The sequence below is a fragment of the Buteo buteo genome, chromosome 3 (assembly GCF_964188355.1).
Source record: "Buteo buteo chromosome 3, bButBut1.hap1.1, whole genome shotgun sequence".
In the NCBI taxonomy this organism is placed as follows: Eukaryota; Metazoa; Chordata; class Aves; order Accipitriformes; family Accipitridae; genus Buteo; species Buteo buteo.
In genome coordinates, this window is record NC_134173.1 from 33,746,504 (window position 1) to 33,769,553 (window position 23,050).

Below are 23,050 nucleotides of genomic sequence, written 5' to 3' on the forward strand. Positions count from 1 at the left end.
AAACTTATGATTTCCTTTGTTTATAAATGCTATCAAATGGCAATATTGGGATTTCTAATACCTTGCGTTTGTAGTGGTTTTTGGGTTTTTTTTTAAATCCATCTTCAACTCATAATTTAATCCCAAAATCACAAGATGGAAAATGACTGGCAATTTACAATGCCTGTGAGAATGTCATGTAATAAGTGAATTAGATTTGAAGAAACATGCATGTTCTCACAATAGCCTTAAATTTTATGTTATCTTTTCTCTTCGCCTCAACTGTAATGATATAATCTAGTCCCAGTAAACTCATTGGCGATTCAGACATCAAAACTTGTTTCCTTATAGTGTCAGAAAATGAAAGTTTTTGCTCTGAAAAAGTACCTTAGTTCAGTAAGAAGCTTATTTTTATATAAATATATTTTTTCCCAAATGTCTAATTTACATATTGAATTAATCAGACTTATGAAACAAGGAAATTCTCTGTAAGACTTTATTCTTTCAAAAAAATCACTTATGAAGAATGCCATAGCCAAATACTTACCTGGCAAATACCTGGCAAATCAAAGAAAAAGAAGATTAAGTCCAAATTCAATATTTTCCTGTGGTTCTTTCTGGTTGGAGTGTAAAAGTCATGTGCAGGAATGGATTTGCTATCCTTTGGATTGGAAAATGTCAGTATCTGATAGAAAAGGCTCTGAATGACAAGATGAACACATCCCTGTGTATCTGGGCTGTATTCCAATTTTTGACAATATAAGTGCTTTTCACTTACACTAGCAATACCTCCTCAGAACAAGTAGCTGGACCATTTAAAAAACATCCTTTATGTGGTTCTGATGCATATTCCTACTTGTTGTATTCATTGCCATTACTGCCTTATACCTCTGATTCAATTTGCCTTTTTATTATTATACTTGTGTTTGTAAAGCAGTGACAGGCATATCTCCAAATACTCAGAGGTCAGCCTCAGTTCAAATAAGCATCCAAAAGCATAGATACTCATCTGAAGTGAACTATGTACATATTTAAGGCAGTTTCTGCAACCCATTCTCCTTACTGGTATTGGATTCTTGATGGTAGAAATAAATTTCAGGGCTTAAAACTTAATTGCAGAGGTTTAATTTATTTTAGGACATACCAGCCAAAGCAGAAACTAAAAATCCAGGCCACCTTGCAGAGAAAATGTGTTGAGATATTTTTTTTCTCTCCCTTTCTTCCACTGGTTCATGGACTAAACTATTCTGGGATATTCCTACTGATGTGAAACTAGAAGAAGCAAAGCTAATCAATTTGTTTTATTACCATAAGGCAAAAGAAATAGATAAAATAGCATAAAAAAAAAAAGATATAGTCATGTCTTGAAAACTAATGAAGAGTATTTAAAATTACTTGAAATACTGAATAAGTCTCCTCCAGAACAAAACAAAGAAAAAGTTTTAGAATTTTTTTTTCTTATCATAAATGACAAGGAAAACAACAAATAGAGAAAAATGTAAAGAAAAAATTCTTCAGCAGAAAACCTGCCAGTAGCCTTATTTAGGCCAGATAAATTAAAAAATATTTATGTTGGAAGTCCTGCAGGAAATTGAAATCAATAGGTAACTTTAAAGATGTTCTCATACAGTGCTAATTTTAGTATAAGTTTGGGAGAGACTCTGCTGCTAGCATAGATGTATAAACTGTCATTTTCATTTTTATTTCCTCTGAAATTTATTCTTAAATATTTGTGAAGGCCATATATATTGCACCAAGCCGTTTATGGTATGTAAGTGTTTCTAAGTTCCTTTTAGGAAAGCTATTTGGGCCAGATCTTATACACACCCAATATGGACAATGTGGTGTAAGTCAGGGTATAATGGAAAAAGATTTTTAAAAGGTCTTTTTTCACTGCCTTGTTGCCAGTAATGATCTGAGTGTGACCATATTCTTTGTAGAAGCAGTCTGCCTTGAGGGCTCTGCCAACCTATGCTGTTCTCTGATATTGATCTGAAGCAGAAAGTTCAACACAGGCTGGCGTGGCAAAGCAAAGAGGGATCAGTTTGCAGCCCCTTTTGTAGTTATATTAGTTCAGGAACAGTAAGCAGTTTCTTAACTCCTGCCAAGGACATCAGCTCTCGCTGCACCAGTGTTCTTGTCTAACTCAGCTTAAAAGGGTGTAGAATGAGATGGCATAGGCAGTACTGTGCAGGTGCAACTTTCACTGCATCTGTCACTTAGGTACTGCTGCCTTCCTTCATCACTGCTTTTGCTTGAAATCACTGACTCCTTTCCCATTTGGAAACTCATTCTTTCACCACTGTATATTGCTTCCATATCCATTCCTTAGCCTACCTCATCTACTTCATAAACATGTGCAACTTTAAACACTCGGTTTTCTTGCCCTCTTTACAACAGGTGCTGAACTCTAGAAATAGGATGAAGAAAGTAGGATGGTATAAAAGTAAGCAGGGCAATGTTCCTGGCAATTTGGGCTCAAACATACAGTCAAGGTGTATTGGCTTAACAAACTGTTATCAGCTGAGCTATTTTCTCTATCCATGTCTGCTGTAAGGTGATGCAGTTTATCATACATTTGAGCACAAGAGGGTGCCTTGCATGACCTCACACTGACAGTTCCAGTAGCTTGGCTGACATGCCGTATGCTGTTTTATTGCTGTAAGTCAGGGGTAGGGAAGAGCCCTGTGCCAGTGAAATGTAGAAGGCTTGAAGGGAAAATTTTAGCATACTCTCTCACGGAATCTCTTAAAAATTAGTGACGGGAACAAAAGCCAACATCGGCCACAACCCTGCACCCCCACACCTCATCCACACACATACATGCACACCATCTAAGCTCTTCAAATGTAAGAGATGGCAGGGGTATAGGCTGGTCAGATGATCTCTCTCCAATCAAATAATTTTACTGGGGCCATATGAATGAAAAATGATGATGTGCACAGTAATTTACATGAAAACATATATACAGGATGTCTTCCCTAAGTTCCAGCTCTGGATAAGGATGCAGGAGCTCATATCTTTATTCAATTCCATTTACTGGATGCTTTGAAGGGGGCAGGGGAGAGAAGAAAAAAGAAAATCAGCGGACAAAAATGAAACATAGTGAAATAATTAAATTCCAGTCTTTGTTCTCAAGGACTTCTCTTGAGCTTATCTAATGGAATTGAAGTACATTCTTCTCCGTTACATGGTTGTTAATGCTGCTTTCAGGTAGGAGAGGAAAGGAGGTAGTATAATTGAAGATTTAATTTTGAACTGTATCATAAACCAGCTTTCATAAAGCCCAACAACAGTAAAGTGGTTCATTACATTTTAGAGTGTCTGATGTAAAAAAGATCACTGAGTGTGTGCGATCAATCTATTCAAGGGCCAAAATATTTTGCTGTTCCCAAGCTTTTCCTTCTTCAGACTGAATAAGCTCAGCCCACATGCATTTAGAAACCAGCTTGAACTTTAATTTTATTCTAATGGCTAATTGTGTCTGCTATGGTTGTATGCCTCTAATTCCCAGAAAGAAGCCCCTTAGCTTTTGCAGAAAGACTCTTTGGAGATTTTCTAGGGTTATTGACCAGATCAGAAACATGTAGTCAAGTAAGGCAGAGTCACTATCATCAGTGTATCAGAGGCAGAATTTATTCCATTGCCAGTTATCCAGGGAGGAGGAAAGGCACGTCTGCAAACTTTTCTGCAGGAGAAAGGCATTTTATAAGTGGTAGATGTTTGTATGCTAGCCCCTTTTATTTGACCATAGTTATTTACAGCCAACTTTGTTCAATTTCCATTGTCACTTACCGCTTACTTCACAAGTCCATGGGAAGAGGAGTCATCTTAGTCTGTAAAGCAGAAGTTATAAGGAGAGGACCAGGGCAATTTAATATTATTTTACATTCTGTTTCTTTTAATGTAACATTTTATGTATGAAATAAGAGAGAATTTTTCAGTGGTACTGAAAACCTAACTCCTTTCATGATCCATTTATTTTATTTGTTTCTATCTCATTCTGTTTAAAAAAAAGACACCTAAATGATGTCTTCTGACCAGAGCTTCCACTGACCTCAGTGTGAGCTCAGTGCGTGGAACTCTTAATTTTTTCTTCTTCTTAGTTTAAAAAGAATAAAAACAACGTCAGAGCCACTTTCAAAGTTATGGCTGAGTTACTTAGACGCATTTGCTACTGGTGTCCAAGGGAAAACAATTTCCTAAGTTTGAGTGTTGAGCATGGAGCAGAAGTGACAGAACAGTTTGTTAGTGGAGAACATTATATAGGGATATTTAGAGGTTGTCCTCGACCTTTCCACCTCTTTCAAAGCCTCTTCAGAGCAACTTAAACTTTTCTTCTGCCAGTTGCTTACTGTCAGTTCCATATTTGTGTTTGTTCTCTCCATGCTGTGGATGTAAGGTATCAGAGCACATTATGGGGAGATCTTCCAAATCTTCTTTTAAACCTGTCCGAGAAAGAGCCCTCACATTCAGCCAGGTCAACCTTGGCAGTTAAAAGTTCACAGCAAGACTTTTGTTTCCTTGATCTCTCCTCAAGCCAACTTTTTACAGACAGTGGATTGAAATCTGACCTGAATGAAGACAATGGAAGTTTTATTATTGCTACTGATGAGTCCAAGATTTTAAATACATTTTATATATGAATTTTCTTCTGAGATACATATGTGCATACATATATATCAGTATCTATGCAAATAGGTATAGGTATCTAATACTGGTAAATTACATGTTGTAAGGCTAAATTTTTAGATTGTAAGCAGATTTCTCATACTAACATGACTTTTTTTCCATTTATGAAGTGTTATAGAGTGCTATTTTCAACATAGCCTTAAGGGAAAAATTGTTAAGTACTGCAGGTGCTTTACATGTGCAGACTTTTTCACTGCTCAAACTTATTACGTATAAAGCCCCCAAAAGTAGCACAAATAGGTACTACCACAAAGACACTATAACAAATTGTTGAAAAGTCACTTATTGTATATTGAAGATTCCTACAGAATTCCTCATCTCTAACCATAAATGTAAAATACAGAAGTGGAGCAAGAAGTAAGTTATTAGAGGGAGTTGCATTCTTTGACCTCTTTTCTCTTACTCTTAACTTCAGCATCCTCATTTGAAAAGGAACATAAAAGCTTAAGTCAGCGTTGGGCTCACAGGTCAGGAAAAGCCCACAACAGGTTCATGGAGGCTGTCAGTGCTCACATCTGGCTAGTTTGGAGGTGTTATTTTATGTATTTCTGTGTCAAAATTGGTGTAATATGTGGAACATCAGCTTGTATTTCATGTCCAAGGGAGGTGTCATCATGTAATACAAAGATGGAACGTAAAAGCACAGCTGCTCTGAAGCAATTTGAAAGGAGTTTCACAAATTCATCATGGGCAGAGTAGCACCTTATTATTGCAAAATCTGCCTTCACTAGTTACTGCTATAACCATCGTTCTCTTGTAGTCTGAGCACAGTAAATAAATACAGTGATTACTGGTAATAGTTTTGGATATTTGTTGAAGTATTTATGGTAACTGTACCTATATCTCAGCTATTCTGTTTCAAAATACCACTTCTACCAATGCAAAGTGCTAACTGAGAAAACCTTTTTTCTTTATTCCTTGCTTTGAAGACAAAGACAGGGATTTGTTTGCTGCAGGATGGTAACCAGGAGCCTTTCAAAGTGCGACTGCACTTAGCCAAAGATATTTTGATGATCCAGGAGCAGGATGTGATCTGTGTGTCTGGTGAGCCTTTCTATTCTGGTGTAAGTAGTTTTTATTTTTTCTTTAAGATGTACTTTATAGAAAGCAAAAATATCCTGTGTGTATTTATATGCACATGCGCACACACATGCATATGTATGCATTTACTCCCACAGTTTGATGTTTCATTTTATACCATTAACACTAAGTGTATTTCAATACATTATCTTTTGAGAGTAGATCTTAGCAATACTCACCTTAGAAGCAGGAATAAGATAATGAATAAGTTATATGCATGTCTACAGTATTGTTTCTCTGCACTCACCCTTGAATATTGGAGCCACTGAATGCGATAGGAATGACACAAGCAGTGATTTTTGCAGTGAATACAGATACCTCAACGTACTTACATATCTGAGTATTGTCTGTGGAGTTGATAAGGCAGTTGATGGGTAACTGTTACAGCAGGGCTTTGCTGGTAGAGGAATTGTCTGCTATCCTCTGTTGCTTTGGTTGCTTCATATGGTAGCACAACACCAGACTTCATGCATACTGCCAGTCCACACTGCGAGGGTCACTAGTTTTACCAGCACATTATGTTAATAAAGATGGACTTCAGCTGGAACAGTGTAATAGTGTGATTTATGTACTACTGTTTTTACATGATGTGTCAGATTTCTTATTTAAGCATCATACTGAATTTTGTGGATAAGAAACTGAGCTTTGTAGACAATTATTTGGAAGATCTATAAAATGTTACATAGAATAATATTGTAGGTTTTGGAACTATTGTAATGCTAAGTTTTTATTTAATTCTAGAAGACAGCTAAAAAAAATAATAGCAACCTTTTACTATTCATTTCTATAGACACTTTTATAGATACTGTAATTGTATTTTGTAGAGATATTTTTAAGATTTATGGGGAACTATCATAAACATTCTGCTCTCCCTTTGAGCTAAATAAAATTATCATAGGATTTCATGTTAAATCTTACGAGGCATAGGAGTGTAGTATCTGTTTATGCAAATGTTATGTGATTGCTATTATGTCTGTCTGTTTTATTAATTAATTGCTGCTGTTGCCACATCCCTGTTTCTCAAAATACAAGTATAATAAAAAGACACAAAGCAGAAACCAGAAATAAATTGGTAGAATGTTAGCAGTGCTAACGGTGTGGAAGATTAATGAAAAATGTGTAGAAGAATCCATCTCACCGTTATGAACATCTCAAGGTGAATGGTTCTGAATTTTTCTCTGAAACAAGAGGAACACACTGCCTACACTGTCTCTATAAAGGCTGGTTTTATTTGCATGACAAATCTGACATTAGCTTTTGACAGTTTCATGCTGTACAAATACAACTTACTAATACAGGTCTGTGTGCTTTATATGGGATATAGATGCTCCTTTTACCGATCAGACTGTACTGTTCCCCAACATACAGGACATCTAGCAGCCCAGATCGAAAGAAATTATGAGTTCAAGCTCAGGCTATAGTGTCCTGGTTTTCAGCTGGGATAGAGTTAACTGTCTACCCAGTAGCTGGTACAGTGCTATGTTTTGAGTTCAGTGTGTGAAGAATGTTGATAACACACTGATGTTTTCAGTTGTTGCTCAGTAGTGTTTAGACTAAAGTCAAGGATTTTTCAGCTTCTCATGCCCAGCCAGCGAGAAAGCTGGAGGGGCGCCAGAAGTTGGCACAGGACACAGCCAGGGCACCTGACCCAAACTGGCCAACGGGGTATATTCCATACCATGGGACGTCCCATCCAGTATAGGAACTGGGAAGTGGGGGCAGGGAATCGCCGCTCGGGGACTAACTGGGTGTCGATCGGTGGGTGGTGGGCGGTTGCCCTGTGCATCATTTGTACATTCCAATCCTTTTATTATTGCTGTTGTCATTTTATTACTGTTATCATTATCATTTATAGTTTCTTCTTTTCTGTTCTATTAAACCGTTCTTATCTCAACCCATGGGTTTTGCTTCTTTTTCCCAATTTTCTCCCCCATCCCACTGGGTGGAGGGGAGAAGTGAGTGAGCGGCTGCGTGGTGCTTAGTTCCTGGCTGGGGTTAAACCACGACATACAGTTGCTCAATTACCAACACACACTGTGCACCATTACTCCACCAACCCCATTCTGGCATTATTTATTAAAAGATTTTATCACTCAGAAATACGACTTTCATTATTGTGCCGTAATATCTATTACTTTTGCTGAACTTGTTATTTAAACGTCTTTGTGAAATGCATATTTAATTTTTTTCTATTTTACAGCAAGGCTTTATCTTACACTTTTGCCCTGTTTAGTTTTGCAGTGGCACTGTAGAAAATAGTGGATGATTTGCTTCACCAATTACACTCCCCCAATCTTATTTGCATATTGAATGCATAACTCATTAACTGATTGATATTCGTGTGGAGATGAGGAGTTTCTTTTCTCTTGGAAGTCTCATTGTTAGGCTAGTGACTTTTGAGCACTTTACCCTGATTTCCTCTGGGATTAAGACTAGGTCTTGAATCAGTAGGTTCATTCCAACTAAGGATGATTGGCATTTCACAGACAGTTAACTGTCCTTTTGTCACAGGTCATTTAAATCATCTGGAATCATGTGCTTTGCTTGTATAGCATGGTCAGACAAGTCCCACGGGCTTCCTTTTTTTTTTTTTTTCATTTTTTTCCTCATTTTTATTCCTGATTTTTTAGGTTTTTTTTTTGTTTGTTTGTTTTTCTTATCTTTTACTTTGCTTGGTTGGTTTTGTTTTGTTCTTTCTGTCATTCTCGATGACTGACCACATCTATTTTTCTTTTACACGCATTCTACAGACCAAGAGCAAGTGCTTTCATTAGCAACTGACATTGAATGCCTCATAGAATAAACTCTAAAGAATAAAAATAAAATTTGTAACTGACGAACAATAGCATTGTTAAATTTTACAGACAAGTAGCTACAGTAAAAGTTCTTTTTCATATGTTTTAATAAATAGTCTTCAAATAATTTGATTATAATGTTTTGCTTAATCACTTCTACACTGTTGAAGAAGGAAAGGCTATTACTACGTTTCCAGTTCAGAACAGTATCTCTTCTGTTTGTTGGGTCTGAATCAATTTGCATGCTCCTCTGTGTAGGACAGACTTTAAACAGGCACTTAACGTTCCAGCAGTATCCTGATCTGCATCCTGCAGAATAATCTAAATGGAATCAATGGCTCCTTGGGAATGAGGTGCTGCTTAATGTGAGTACATGGGATAAGGACCTAGTTCTTAATTTAGAACACTTTGTTTTTGGTGGAAAACAGTTCTAGTTTCCCAGAACTAGAGATGCAAAGGAACTTTGTTTCTTTTTTCATTGTGTACACTTTGGAGTAAGAAAATAAAATGCATAAAAGATTATAAGCAACATAAACAGTGTTAAACACTAAAAAAGAAAGCATCTGTTTCTTTAGTAGGCTGAACAAAATGATAGTGTTAGTGAGGGTCCTGCAGCAATTGTACCTGTAGCAGTTCCATAAAGCATCAAAGAACATTCAAGTGATCATGGATTAGACCTAAATTTGAGCATCAGTTGTATCAGTAAGTATTACAGAGATTTATTTATGAGTGCAACAAGAAAGACTTGCTTTCAAAGACTTTCCAAGGGACAGAAATATAGTGAGTGTCGCATTATGCTGCTAGTGGATATCTGACTTAGATTTGAACTCCAGTGCAAATGACCAAAAGTGAGATGACAACATTTTGTGAAACTCAAAGCCTAGAAGGCAGTGTCTTTACTAATTCAGATTAAATCCTTGCCCATAGAGAGGCTTTATGGTATGGGAAGTGTGTGCCAGAGTTGAAGTATCTTGTGTTCTGAAGATACCCGTGAGTCTCTCTGTGGGAATATTGGAAGATAAGACAAGTGACTGTTAGGTCAGGTACACTTTTTTCTCCCCTAAAGTACTGGACCCTCACAAAATATTTTTTCATAATTGTGGTATTGCTAACAGACAGCTTTCTTATAATTATATTTGTCATAAATCTATGACAGTTTATTGTGGTAGAGAAGAGTTAGGATTTTTACTCTTTTCACCTGAAAAAGAAATGTCTGAAAACAGCTGAATTAAACCATGTAGGAACTTCATCAGTATTGATGGCAGAAGTATGGAAGATCTTTATTTTGTATTTCTTTTTAAACATATTTCTTGAATTAGAAGAAATTATACTCACAAAAGTTTACTGTATGGTGTTCCAGATGACAACATGCAATAAGGCAACTCCCAGTCTTCTTAGACATATAGGTCAATAGCCTGGACTAACAAGGGTAGCCTAATACTGACCTTGCTGAAAATTATGATGGGAGGGGGGGTAGCCTAAGATATGGTGTGTCTGATCTGAAATATGACTCTTCAGTAGATTTATTCCTAGGAAAAGTTTTAATCTTTGCAATTCCAGAATCAAAATTTTTATTTTAGAGTTAATCCTCACAATTTCTATCACCTTTCATGAACACCTGAAATTCAAGTAAAAGGGTTATTGTGTTTATCAAGAAAAGTAGTTTATCTGTCCAGGGAGCTGTGGGGGTTTTTTTCTTCTTTTCTTTAATAAGTATTATTTGTTTGCTAATCGTACTTAGAAATTTTTCTAATAGAGTGTATATGCATGTGAGATCCATAAACCAAGGATGTTACAATGTACCATCTGACAAGATGGATGATTTGAATCAGCTGCTGTTTTTGTAAAAAGACTGAAAATAAACTGTGAGCAACTCGGAAATTGCTAAGTTCAGCTATCAGGAGAGTTTGCATTTTTACAAAATTTTCTTACAGGTTCTGTTAAAGAGTCATAGATTTTCCAAAATACTGCTAACTCACCTGGTGATAACACACAGAATATTCTCATTTCTTTCAAGTAGTAATTCTATGCTTCTGTGTAGTAATGCATTGTTTAATTAAACATTAATAATTTCTTTTAGCATTTTTTTTTAATTAAGGATCTTTTGGGGAGATTGATGTGAAGATCATGCTAATTTCAGTACTAATAAAAAGTGAATGCACATTTTTCTGAATTTATAGAGCAACAGCTCTCTGAGTAGTATGGCATTTGTCCAAGGATTTAATTGAGGTTGATACAAACGTATCTGAATGTAACCTATAGACTGTAATTGGTTTTCTGATAGAGTAAAAACCTTCATCAATAAACACCTTTTCCAAGGTCAGAAAGTAACACCGACTTAAATTGTTGAACCGTAGTCAGACCTGATTTCTGGCATTTATAATCACACAATCTTTCTCCTTTTTTTTTGGTAAAGATAAGAACATACTATATCACACTTCTAAAGTTGTCCTTTTGCTATTGTGAAATGAACTGTGTTGAAAGATTAATAACTTTATACAGAGCCCATATGGTATTACAAAAAAAAAGTTGCTTTAGAGATAGTTTTTCAGCTTCTAAACTTTGCACAATAGCATTTTTTTCTGATTTTTTTTAATTTAAATGATAAAGGTATTATTAATTTTTAAGTATAAGTTTAAATTCAGAACATATCACTTAATTGTGACTTGCCTGAGCAGTCAGATGAAGTTATTACATTTCCCTTGCTTGCACATTTTAGAGTTTTAGAGACTTCCTCAGAGCGAATTTTAAATCTGTTACATTGGATCATTGTCTTCTGAGAGTTTAAAATTTTCTTTTTTGATATAGGTAAAACAAGTTCAATTAACATTAGCAATGTTAATGAGTAGAAAAATAAATGAAGAAAAAAGTGAAAGGCTTGAAATAGTAAACATATGGTTTTGATTTATTTTCTGTATTGTTTTTATTTTTGTATTTATTTACTATTTTGATTTTGATGTGTGATTGAATAGTATGAACGGTGCCAAAGTGAAACTCCCTGTCCTGGAGAGAATTGCAAATATGTGAACAGATAGGTCACCTTTCAAGCACTTTCCATTCTTGTTACCTTCACAAAGCTACCAGTAAGAATGGTGCCTTTTTTTTTTCCATGTTGGTATCTGTCAGCTATTCAGTGAAGTGAATCCATTTTTTCACAGAAGTCGTCAAATATCTATCAGATGGTTGTAACTTTTTTTTTTCCCTGCCAATCTGGACAGCTTTTAAGTGACAACTCAGAACTGACAGATGTAAATATGATTATTAGGGGCAACCTAAGCCAGCTTATTTTCCTGCAGCTACTCAAAAAGCATAGCAATCTACTGAGGTTCAAACACAGGACTGCCATTTGTAAAGCCAAATTCGAAAGAGCAGAATAGCTTTTTCTCATTTGAAGAAGGTTTTTCCCCCACAAAAATGAAAAATATTGCAAACCAGAAAACACTCGGAGAACCCAAAGCATTGACCAATGGCAGTGTATGATGTGAGGCAGTAGCTGGAAACTATAGCTATCACGGAACTACAGAGAGTGTTCATTACCCAGCCTAGTGGAAATCCAGCCAGATCCATACTGACTTTGGGATTGTGGTTTTTTTCTCGTTTATTTGTATATTAAGAAATGCAGTACTTTTGAAATAAATCAATCCTGGGAGTAGAATTTTTACAAGTAGGTATTTAGGTGAATGTTTCAGTTTTTCGGCATATGCTGTAGGACTGGGAACATTTTGAAGTGTGAACAAGCAAAGGGTCAAGTGCTCTTGCTGGTTCCAGTCAGTGTTAACCATCTACACAACACAGCTGCATTTACTGTCCTCAATCTCCAGCACGGCTGCAGAGGAAGGGGATTTCCAGCTGACCAGGCATTCTGCCGCCATCCCGAACTGCCAACCTTCTCCAGTTGCATGAGGAACTCAAATAAGGAGGCAAGCTTTGAATGTCACACGATGGAAGTTGTTAGCAGATGAGCAAGTCTGCTGGCAAACCTTGTTAACACTATTAATTCAAATTGGAAATGTGACTGACCTGTGCCTTGTGTCCTTTACACTCAGAATGAGTGTAAAGTTTGACTGGTCATGTCAATTAATCCAAAAAAATGCCAGTAAGAAAGAGCAAAGCATTACCAAAAAGAGGATGTAAAATCTCCCTTCTTGAAAATGTGTGAAATAATTCAATGAAAAAAAAAAATTCTTATGACATTTTCTTATGTCAAAATGTAGTGGGATTACTAATAGCTGATCAACTACATGAGAGCATGGCCTTAAAGATATTATGGCATCAAATGTTAGCAGGCTGATCTATGAAATTGCTGCCAATGTATTGTTTATATCTTTAGATTTCATTATTACATTTAAAAAAATACATTCTAACATTTTCCTCCTTTTTTTTCCCTACATTTTTTCTGTGTCACTGTGCTATTGTAGATTCCTCTCCACGTGTGTTCCCCTTTTCCCACCTACTGTTTTGTTCTGCACCCATTCACCTTTTTTCCATGTATAGTACCTTGGTGTCTGTTCTATCTGCTGTGAAAAGAGAGGTCTTGTTTTCTGTCTAGACCTAGACAAATGAATTCTTCATACCTTTACTCTTGTAAGATGAATAACTAGACACACCAGTGTCCCAAACTGAAAATGTAATATTTATAACCTAGAAAAAAGGTTGAGTAATGGAATATTGGAGTTTCACATGCTGTTAACTCAGTTTTATTAAAGTTTTGAAGCTTCTTTGTTCTTTTGTTCAACTATTATTTGACTGCTTTCATAGAGATCACATTAGATTACTGGTTTATATTATACAGAATAAATAATTTGAAAGTACTACTAATTAATCATTATTGTTAAGAGTCACTTAAGCAGTTATTAACTTTCTTTTACATCATGTACCAGTCAGTATGAAATATTTGAATCTTTACTGTGCTCTAAGACTTAACTGTTAAAAATAAAATTAACTCTTGACTAAATGTAAATAGTTAAAGATTGCGTAGGATTCTATGTTTTCCTTTCCTGACTATTTACTGTTGCTGTGTGCTCACATGGTCATTCTTCACTTCTAATCTCATTTAAGATGCCATCAGTGATCTCAGGAAAATCATCTGGATTTTAAGGAGAAATTTTAATACCTCTTTAATGAAAGTCTACAAAACATTGCTTCTGTTTCACTGCATAGCTCTGAGGAAGAATTTTTTTGGCAAAACTCTTAGCTCTCCTTTCCAGTCAATGAACATATGTGTGGATGAGGAATTTTCTGAGTTAGAGGCACGGAAAATGCTGACAGCTTGGCAACAGCTTTGAGTTTTTCAATAAAATGATAACTACTTTTGTTCTGTTCCAGGAAGCAGCTTCTAAAGCACTGCTCTGAATCTTGCATTTAAGGATCCTAGGAGCAACAACTTTCCCTCTTTTTAGTGTAATATAGATAACAAATGTGATAATGGAATTACAAGCTCACACAACATTTTGTATAGTCTTGCTATTGAACTAAGTAGATTTTCATCAGAATCAAGCTTTATTTTGTAAACTTGGAGATGAAGTTACTTTTGGAATTTTCAAAACCATTGCAAATTCAATCATAGAATACTACCCTGTGCAAATAGAGGGGAAAGTGAAACTAAGTAAAATGTTAATCAACAAATCTACAGCTGACACCAATTTTTAGTTGGATTTAATTTTAAGCAGATAGTTGGAATCAGTAGAGCAGCACTATATTTAATCTGGAACAGCATAAATGGTCAATCAAGATACTCAGTGCACTTCTTTCCTGGTACAAAATGTGTTGCCTTCCAGAGTTGTCGCCATATTTTATTAATGAATAATTGTAAAGCATTTTAAGAACTTAAAGCTATTAGACCAGTGAAAAGCATTTCATTATTGTTATTGTTCATTTGAAATGCTAATTAAAGGCAGGAGAACAAAATAATTTGCTTTAGTGTGCTGGTCAAACTTTTTTATTGTATTAATTGTTATATTAAAAATATTATTTTACATTGAAATATAGTGCTTTACAGACAAGGTTTATTCAGTTCACCTTGGTTGACGATGACACGGAAAATGAAGCTTGGTTTGGGTTTATGGTAGGTTGACCCTGGCTGGATGCCAGGTGCCCACCAAAGCTGCTCTATCGCTCCCCTTCCTCAGTTGGACAGGGGAGAGAAACTGTAAAAGGTTCATGGGTTGTGATTCAGACAGTTTAATAAAGTGAAAGCAAAGAGCACGCACGAAAGCAAAGGAAAACAAAAGATTTTACTTTCTACTTCCCATCAGCAGGCGATGTCCGGCCACTTCCTGGGAAGCAGGGCTTCAGTATGTGTAATGGTTGCTTCGGAAGACGAATGTAAATAATGAGTGCCCCCCCACACTTCCTCCTCCCTTTACTTAGCTTTTATTGCTGAGCAGATGTCCCATGGTCTGGAATATCCCTTTGGTGAGTTTGGGTCAGCTGTCCTGGCTGTGTCCCCTCCCAAGATCTTGCCTACCCCCAGTCTGCTGGTGAGGGGGGAGTGTTGGAGACAGCCATGATTCTGTGTGAGCGCTGCTCAGCAGTAGCCAAAACACTGGTGTGTTATCAATGCTCTTCTAGCTACAGATGCAAGCACAGGACTATGAGGGCTGCTATGGGGAAAATTAGCTCCATCTCAGCCAGACCCAATACAGAAGTTTTTGCGAGTCACGTACAAAAAGTTACATGCAAATCATGCAAGTCACAAAGAAAAACTTCTTCAGATAAAAGAGTTTTCTAGCAAAACATTTCAAAGCTGGTATTTACCATCAAAATACTTATTCAAATTAGTTTGCAACTCTAAAGGGAGGGATTAGTCTTTCCAAAGTTAAATTTGACGTCCTGGCTCTATACTCAATGGAGGACATAGATGATGATTATCAGCTAACTTGGGCACCTGCTTTGACTCACCTGGATTGAATGTATTTATTTTTCTTTACTGATTATGGGAGAAAACTTGCCTTGACCAATGGCTCAGTTTTAGATGGATTAACTTTGGTTAGATGAGTCCTATTATTTTTCTTCTAAACTTCTGGGTGAAAAAAGAGTAGCTGGTGAGAGCTGGTGTCTGATCTTAAGCCAAAATTCCGGTGTATGAAATGTGCAATGCTTCTCACAGTTCTGGAAAAGCTGTTTCACTATATTGTCTATGTGAGGTTTGCAGTTGCAGACTAGGGGATTATCAGTGGTTTACTAATGAAACGTATAACTCGTATGTAATTCTGATTTGTATTTTTGAAGATCATTAATTGTTTACGTGTTTGTAATTGTTAGCTATCATGCTGTGAAGAGTATGTAACTCTTTACACTTAAGATACACCAAAGTAGTATTTCTTTATTGTAAGACTGAGAATTGTGTTGAATTAGCCTAGGTTAAATACAATGCAATGCCTTCACTACACATAACACATCACTAGAGTGGACGTAGTTTGCAGTATGTTTTTAAAGTACACTTCAGTTCACTAACAATCCAGACCTGAAATATTTAATATCTACTCTCAATTGAGATAGAAAAGAACTTAGAAAAAAATACCAGAGTGTCGTGGTTTAAGCCCAGCTGGCAACAAAGCACCACGAAGCCACTCACTCACTTCTCCCCCACTGGCCCCAGTGGGATAAGGAGGAGAAAAATAAGGAAATGCTCGTGGGTCGAGACAAGGACAGGGAGGGATCATTCACCAATTATGGTCATGGGCAAAAGAGAGACTCAACTTGGGGAAAAAAAAAATCAATTTAATTTACTACAAATGAAATCAAAACAAGGATAATGAGAAGTAAAACCAAATCTTAAAACACCTCCCCCACACACACACTTCCCAGCTCAATTCCACTCCCGGTTTTCTCTACCTCCTCTCCTCAGTGGCACAGGGGGACGGGGAATGGGGGTTGCGGTCAGTTCATCACACGTTGTCTCTGCTGCTCCTTCCTCCTCAGGGGAAGGACTCCTCACTTGTCCCCTGCTCCAGCATGGGGTCCCTCCCACGGGAGACAGTTCTCCACAAACTTCTCCGGCATGGGTCCTTGCCATGGGCTGCAGTCCTTCAGTCACAAACTGCTCCAGTGCGGGCTTTCCCATGGAGTCACGGCCATCTTCAGGGGCATCCACCTGCTCTGGTGTGGGCTCCTCCATAGGCTGCAGGTGGGCATCTGGTCCTCTGCTCCCCTCCATGGGCTGGGGGACTCAGCCTGCCGTCTCACCACGGGCTGCAGGGGCATCCCCCTGCTCGGGCGCACCTCCTCCCCTCCTTCTGCAGTGACCTCGGTGTCTGCAGAGGGGTTCCTCTCACATTCCGATCCCCCTACTCACTGCAGGTTTCCCCTCTTAAATCTGTTCTTCCAGAGGCGCTACCACCGTCACTGATGGGGTCGGCCTGGGCCAGAGGTGGGTCTGACTTGGAGCCGGGGGAAGTTCTAGCAGCTTCTCACAGGAGCCACCCCTGCAGCCCCTCCCCCGCTACCAAAACCCCACTACATAAACCCAAAACTCTGATAAGTTATGTTGTGCTGGAAAATTACAGTTGCTTGACATTTTTCTGTTCCCTTTGCTTACTTTTACACAATTTTGCCTATCTAGTAACCTGTTATGCTAGCAAAGTATTTCTGAAGTGTGCTGGACATCAGTGTAAAAAGTTTCTATCTTCCTGTCAGGCAGCACTGGTGAGCTCACCAAAGACCCCAAATCATGTGTTTTCAGGGCTGGCTTGACTCTGCCTTAGCTCGAGTGAAAACCAGAAAGAGTATTTTATTGACTCTTTTATATGGGTACTTGTGTGTGTGTTGCGCTAAGAAAGACAGCAGCAAGGATAGAAATATTCTGCAGGACAGCTTTCTATTAGGCTTTTTGAAAGCATACGTCTAGCTTCGAATATATTCAGATGCCACTATTTAAACTTTTCAGTGACCCCTGACATATCATAAACTACACATTTTAATGAAGATGTATGTTTTTCACTGAGCATACTACTTCATTTTAAATTTAATTGTAAAGTTTGATATTCTGTATTGCATTCATGGTTAATGTAATACTATCAAGCCAGTTTATTAAAAGGTTGCTCTTTTTCAACATCTTCTTAGGTAACACAAGTGTTTTCTATTTGATTTGAGCATGTATAACAAAAATACTAGAATGTATTGACTAGTGTGTACAAGTCAAGCTTCTGTTCTTAACTAGGTGTTCAACACAAGCTGGAGCTGGAAATGATGTGGAGTTAACTGGAAAAATACAGCTACCAGTGGAGCCACAGCTGAGTGTTTCGTGTTCATTTGTGTAAACTCAGCTTAGACCACACATCAGACTGTGGCCTATACTGGTTTATCCTGAATATATTGTGTGCAGTGTTACCTGCTGCTGAAACCTGCTGGCAGGAAAAAGGTTTTCTAAGTACAGTTTGTTGCCTGAAGTGAAATAACTTTGTGGACTGAAGCCAGTTTCTGGGAACTTCATTATGAAAGTTCCTTCCTACAGGGTGTGAGCTGAGAGCTGGGAATGCTCTTCTTGTCCCTCTGAACAGCACAGAAGAACATGGATGAAACAGGATAGCCATATATTCCTCTACTGCTATGCTATGCATTCATTTGTGGGTTACAAATGTAAGAGTATTTTTTTCATGCATTTCAAATGTTAAAAAAATTAATTGAAATATTTGGCCATTTAAGAGCAAAATTATATACCTCTTTCTTAGATTTACAAGCATTAGCCTAAATAAATAAATGGGAAGTCTCATTTTAGGCAATCCATTTTGTCTTGCCATCCAAAGCATTGGACTAGTTTATGCTTGCTCTTTCTGCAGTTCCACAATTCATATTTGACACAAATGTGAAAAAAAAAAAAAGAAGGCAACTGGATTTCCCCCAAAATTCAGCAATATCAGTTTTCCAAAACTCTTATGTGGTAGCCCTACATCCTTTCTTTTCTTTTCTGTGTGTGAAGTAAGGAGGGAAAAATAGCTCTGTAGATATTTCATCCTCTCTGTCACTGGTATGTTTCTGATGAGAGACTTATTCAAATCTGACTGGCACTGGCAATCTATGCTGAGTGTGCTGAAAAATATGAACATATATAGATAAAAAATATATGCAGACTTATGCTATGTAAGATATATAATGAAATGAGTATAAAATCTAGACCACATGTAGAGAGCATTAAAAAATCTATATATTCCACATATTTCTATCTGAACATACGGTAGGTATACCTGCTGCTAAGATTTTTTACTGCTAACCAATTTGACTAGTTCTAAATGATCTTTGGGAATAAAGTCAACAAGACAGACTAAAAAAAAAAGTCTTTTTTTGGAAATGTGCATTTCTAACAGATACTAGCCTACAGTTTTTACAGAACAAATGTTAGGATGAGCAATAAAAGGAAAAAAAAAATGGGCTGCTTTAAATAATTCTGTCTGTAACAACAGCCTTTAAATCACTGGTTACTGTTTTTAAACCATAGCTCTGAGGTCAACAGTGGCTGTGTTTGTATTAGTTTTTTAATTTGGATCAGGACTGTGTTTTGAAATTAATTTCGTGTGCACTTATCATGCTTTGGTTCACATCACTGAGTGGTCTTGGAGTACACAAGCTGTATTCCTTTTGGATGAAACTAAGTTGGAAAATGTGCTAAAAGAGTGCAGTTTATGTACTTCAGCATGTAGTGCTCAATCTGCAAATGGGAGCAGTTTAGGACTAGTAGAGGTTAAGAACTCTGAAATGCATGTGTTGTGCACTAACTGTTAAACTTTACAGTTCTGTTCTTAATGCATTGCAGAACTTGCGAGTATGGTATGAATTGAACAACTGAATTTTTGTCTGAGACAGGACCTCTGCTTTTCTTCCAGATTTTGTCTTTTTCTTCTGCAGCATAGGTTTAATGGGATTTTTGCATTCAGAAACTCACAAGTTTATTAAAACAAGAAAAATTAATGTGGGATGGAAGCACAGAAACAACTTACTGAAGTGTGAATATAGATGTTATGGCAGAAAACATTAAATCTAACAAAACTTATGGGTTTGGTTTTTTGTTTGTTTGTTTTTCCCAGGAAAGAACAGTAACAATTAGAAGACAGACTGTAGGAGGATTTGGATTAAGTATAAAGGTAGGATGATTTTTTTGGTCTATTATTCCACGTTACACAAAAAGTGTCTTTGTATATAGTTAATGTTACTTTTAATGAGGACAAACTGTATTCTAGAGGACTAGAAATGAGAGCGAACATATTCTAGGATGTTAGCTACTGTCACTGTAGGCAACCAGCAACTACACTGCCCTATGGAATGGAATGCAATGGAAAGATCATTCCCTTAAGATTCAAGCTGAACAACTCTGTAATAAGATTTGATATGAGAGTTGAAAAGTGTTTCCGACTGCACAGACTGTACTTTGTTCAATAGCATTCTAATTTAAGTGGTTATTAATGAACACTAAATTACAGTGGCAGGCACATGGAACAGCCAATAAATTCATCATCAGTTCTCCTACAAAGAATATCACATTAATTCACTACAATTCATTAGTAGGACAGAAAGTGTTATTGCTTTCTCATATTCTTTATTTTGCTCTAGATCAAGCAAAGGCAGTGATTTATCATGCTACCATATTTTTGCTTTCTTCAGTAAGATTTAAGAACATATGTAAGTGTAGGTGATCCTTTTTGAGGGAGGGAGGGAGGGGTGAGGAAAGGGAGGAAGGGTTAATCATTTTGGCATTGTAATCTATGATTTCGAAAACCTTACCTTAGCTTTGAATCTCAGTGTAGACAACACAACATTAATTTTATCTTCCAAACACAGCAGTCCTCAGTCTCGAGATAGCAATGGAAAAAGTGAAGTGTACTTCACATGAATGCAGAGGCTTAAATTATGCATATAAAGTGAAAGTATAGACTTCCCTGTGAACATCTGCTAGTACTGACCTTATAAGAAGTGACTCAGAAGAGGGATTAATGTGCATTTGTGTTGTCATTGATAAGAATTTTGCTGAATAGAAATACTAGTTCTTAAAATATGTCTTGGTACACTTGCTGTTATCTCGTTGACCCACTAAAGACCTCTATTCAAGGCAAACTAATTGCTGTCTTGTGGCCAAAGTTTCTCATGAGTTTAGTCAACAGCACACAAGTTATTTTTGTCCAATATCTTTATAGGTTACAGTTCACTGAATAACGATGGAAGTAATGTGTGTCAGTGTAAAATCAAGTATATGGGTGAATGAGGGTTTATTTAGCTGGTGCTAGGAAAGAAGTGGTTACAGTAAGGACTTTTGAGGTTTGGAGAGCAAATCTCATCAAGATTCACTAAAATTGATTTCTTAGTTATACTTTACAATGGGTTGTCTTTTAGAATTAAAGTTGTTGACAAGCTCAAGATCACATTTTTTAAGTATCAGGTACCTTGTATAAAATTAAATATCATTGAGAAATATAAATTAAATAGTGAATGTGCAATGGTCTTTCTTAAATTAGTGGAGCAAGATACTCTTAAATTTTTAGAGCAAGATATCCATTGTTCTCGAGAAAATTCTTGGAAGTTGCAAGAGTATTTAAAAGTACCAAAATAGATTTAGATTGTGAATTCCGCTTAGAAGGGAATTTATCTTTTTTTTTTTTTTATTAAGAACCAATTTCAATAGAAAAAAATAACAATAAAAACTGTATCACGTGTATTAGGAGCAACTGCAAGAGAATTTACAAATAAAGGCTTTCAATTAAATTATTTTATTTAAGTGTATTTTCTAGGTTTAATTTATTGAATAGATATTTTGGTCAAAATTAATCTAAGTAGTGGAAAGGTAGAGCTACGTAAATTTGGATGTGAATAGACAATTTCTTTTAATTTTTGGAATAACTAACAATCAGGTGATGGAGTCCCTTCAACAAATGTCATTAAATAGAAAAGAGATCTCTTTCAGCAATGGAAACTCAAACTTATTGGATGGTGTAGATTAGGTAACAAAAGTGGTGAGTAGAATTCTATGGTCTGGGATATTCTGTCGATGTGTATCAAACAGTATGATTTTTTTATTTTTTTTAATGATTTATTGTTAAAAATCAATGAATGTGGGACCTCTTGTGCTAGATCCCTTTATTAGCAATCCTACATTCTCAAAAAGAAAGATCAACAAGCAATTGAATAACTAACACAAAACAAATAATTAATCTATATAATCTGCTATTATCATTTTAAGCTGCTAGTAAGAAACAATTTAGAACTGGAACTTAAAGTAATGGTGTTTGTAGTTTGGTAGGCAAACTTTATGTATACTCACTGAAATGGACTTTTTAGGTATGCCATGAAGTGTCAATGTCAGTTCCAAATATTGTGAAAAGTGCTAGTTTTCTGTTTTAAAAGGTAGTGTTCAATCCTGGTATGCTTCCTCTTGCAGATTAATAACAGTTTGTTACTTTGTTTTGTTTTGGAATATTCCTGAACTTTAATAAAAGGCTTATATTTATTATTAATTTTAAATAGAAAAGTAATTATTTTGTAATAGTACCTTAAAGTAGAGTTCTACAAGTCACCCTGCAGGAGTGAGGAAGACTGAGGCCTTTCCTCCTTGTTTCAGTAACTATCTCATACAACCCCATGTACTACAGTGGTTCCTGTTTTGCTACGCTCAGATTATTTAAAGAAGGGGGTTATCTGAGGACTTACTTTCTGACAGTGGTGGGTATTACAGAATGCAGTTTATCTGAGGTGTGAGTTATAGCAGTACAGTGATTAATGACCCTCACTTTAAAATATTTATTTGTGCTTTGGTATGGATTTGTCTAGTTTTGGCATTCAGCTATAGGGCATTATCATGCCTTTTTTCTGCTAACTTAAGCACCCATTTGCTATCAGAAATCTCACATGATCAAGTCAACTTTTAACTTTCTCTTGAGTAAATTCTGGAAATGTCTTATCCCACCTTAAGTATTCTGGACCCTTGGAATTTTTTTTTTTTCCCTGAAGAGGAGAAGGTCAAAATGTTAATAATTCCAAAATGAAACTGTGATTATCTTTTGGTGGCTTCTTTACAAGGGCAACTCTCTTCTTTTGTGTTATAATGTGGGTATTCCAAATATATTTGTAATAATCAGAGATTCAACTAACTGCTTAAAAAACCTGCTTGTGAGATTGGTTTTTATGCAAGATCTGAACTTAAGCCCTTTAAAAAATTGCTTATAATCCACTCTTTAAAGGTTTGAAAGAAAAAAAAAACACACCTGTTTTGTGTTTTCCTGTACTTCATTTTACTGAAGTTAATGGTAAAAGTGTGATTGAATTTGAAGCAGAACGGATCTGTTTTCCACACTTCAGAAGGAATTATTTTCTAATTTCTGAAGCCCCTTTAGAACCCTCAGTAATAAATCTCTGTGCATGAAAGAATAGCCATGGATTTAGATGTAGAAATTGTTAAGTGTATTGTAGTATTTCAGTCATCACATCTCCGACAAGTTTGAGATGCAGAGATTTGACACAAGAAGCTGCTAAGTGTATGACTTCTGAAAGAACATCATGTTTCTCAGTAATTGGAGTGTAGT

General features: G+C 36.4%; 1 protein-coding gene across 1 annotated transcript in view; it reads left to right on the top strand.

Annotated features, from left to right (window-relative positions):
- Window positions 1-23,050, top strand: part of SNTG1 (syntrophin gamma 1) — a 349,189-nt gene that overhangs the window by 187,926 nt on the left and 138,213 nt on the right. Inside the window, exons 3-4 of the mRNA XM_075023274.1 lie at window positions 5,601-5,735; window positions 19,568-19,624. Coding sequence (XP_074879375.1) covers window positions 5,601-5,735; window positions 19,568-19,624 — 192 coding nt within the window. The remainder of the gene's footprint in view (window positions 1-5,600; window positions 5,736-19,567; window positions 19,625-23,050) is intronic.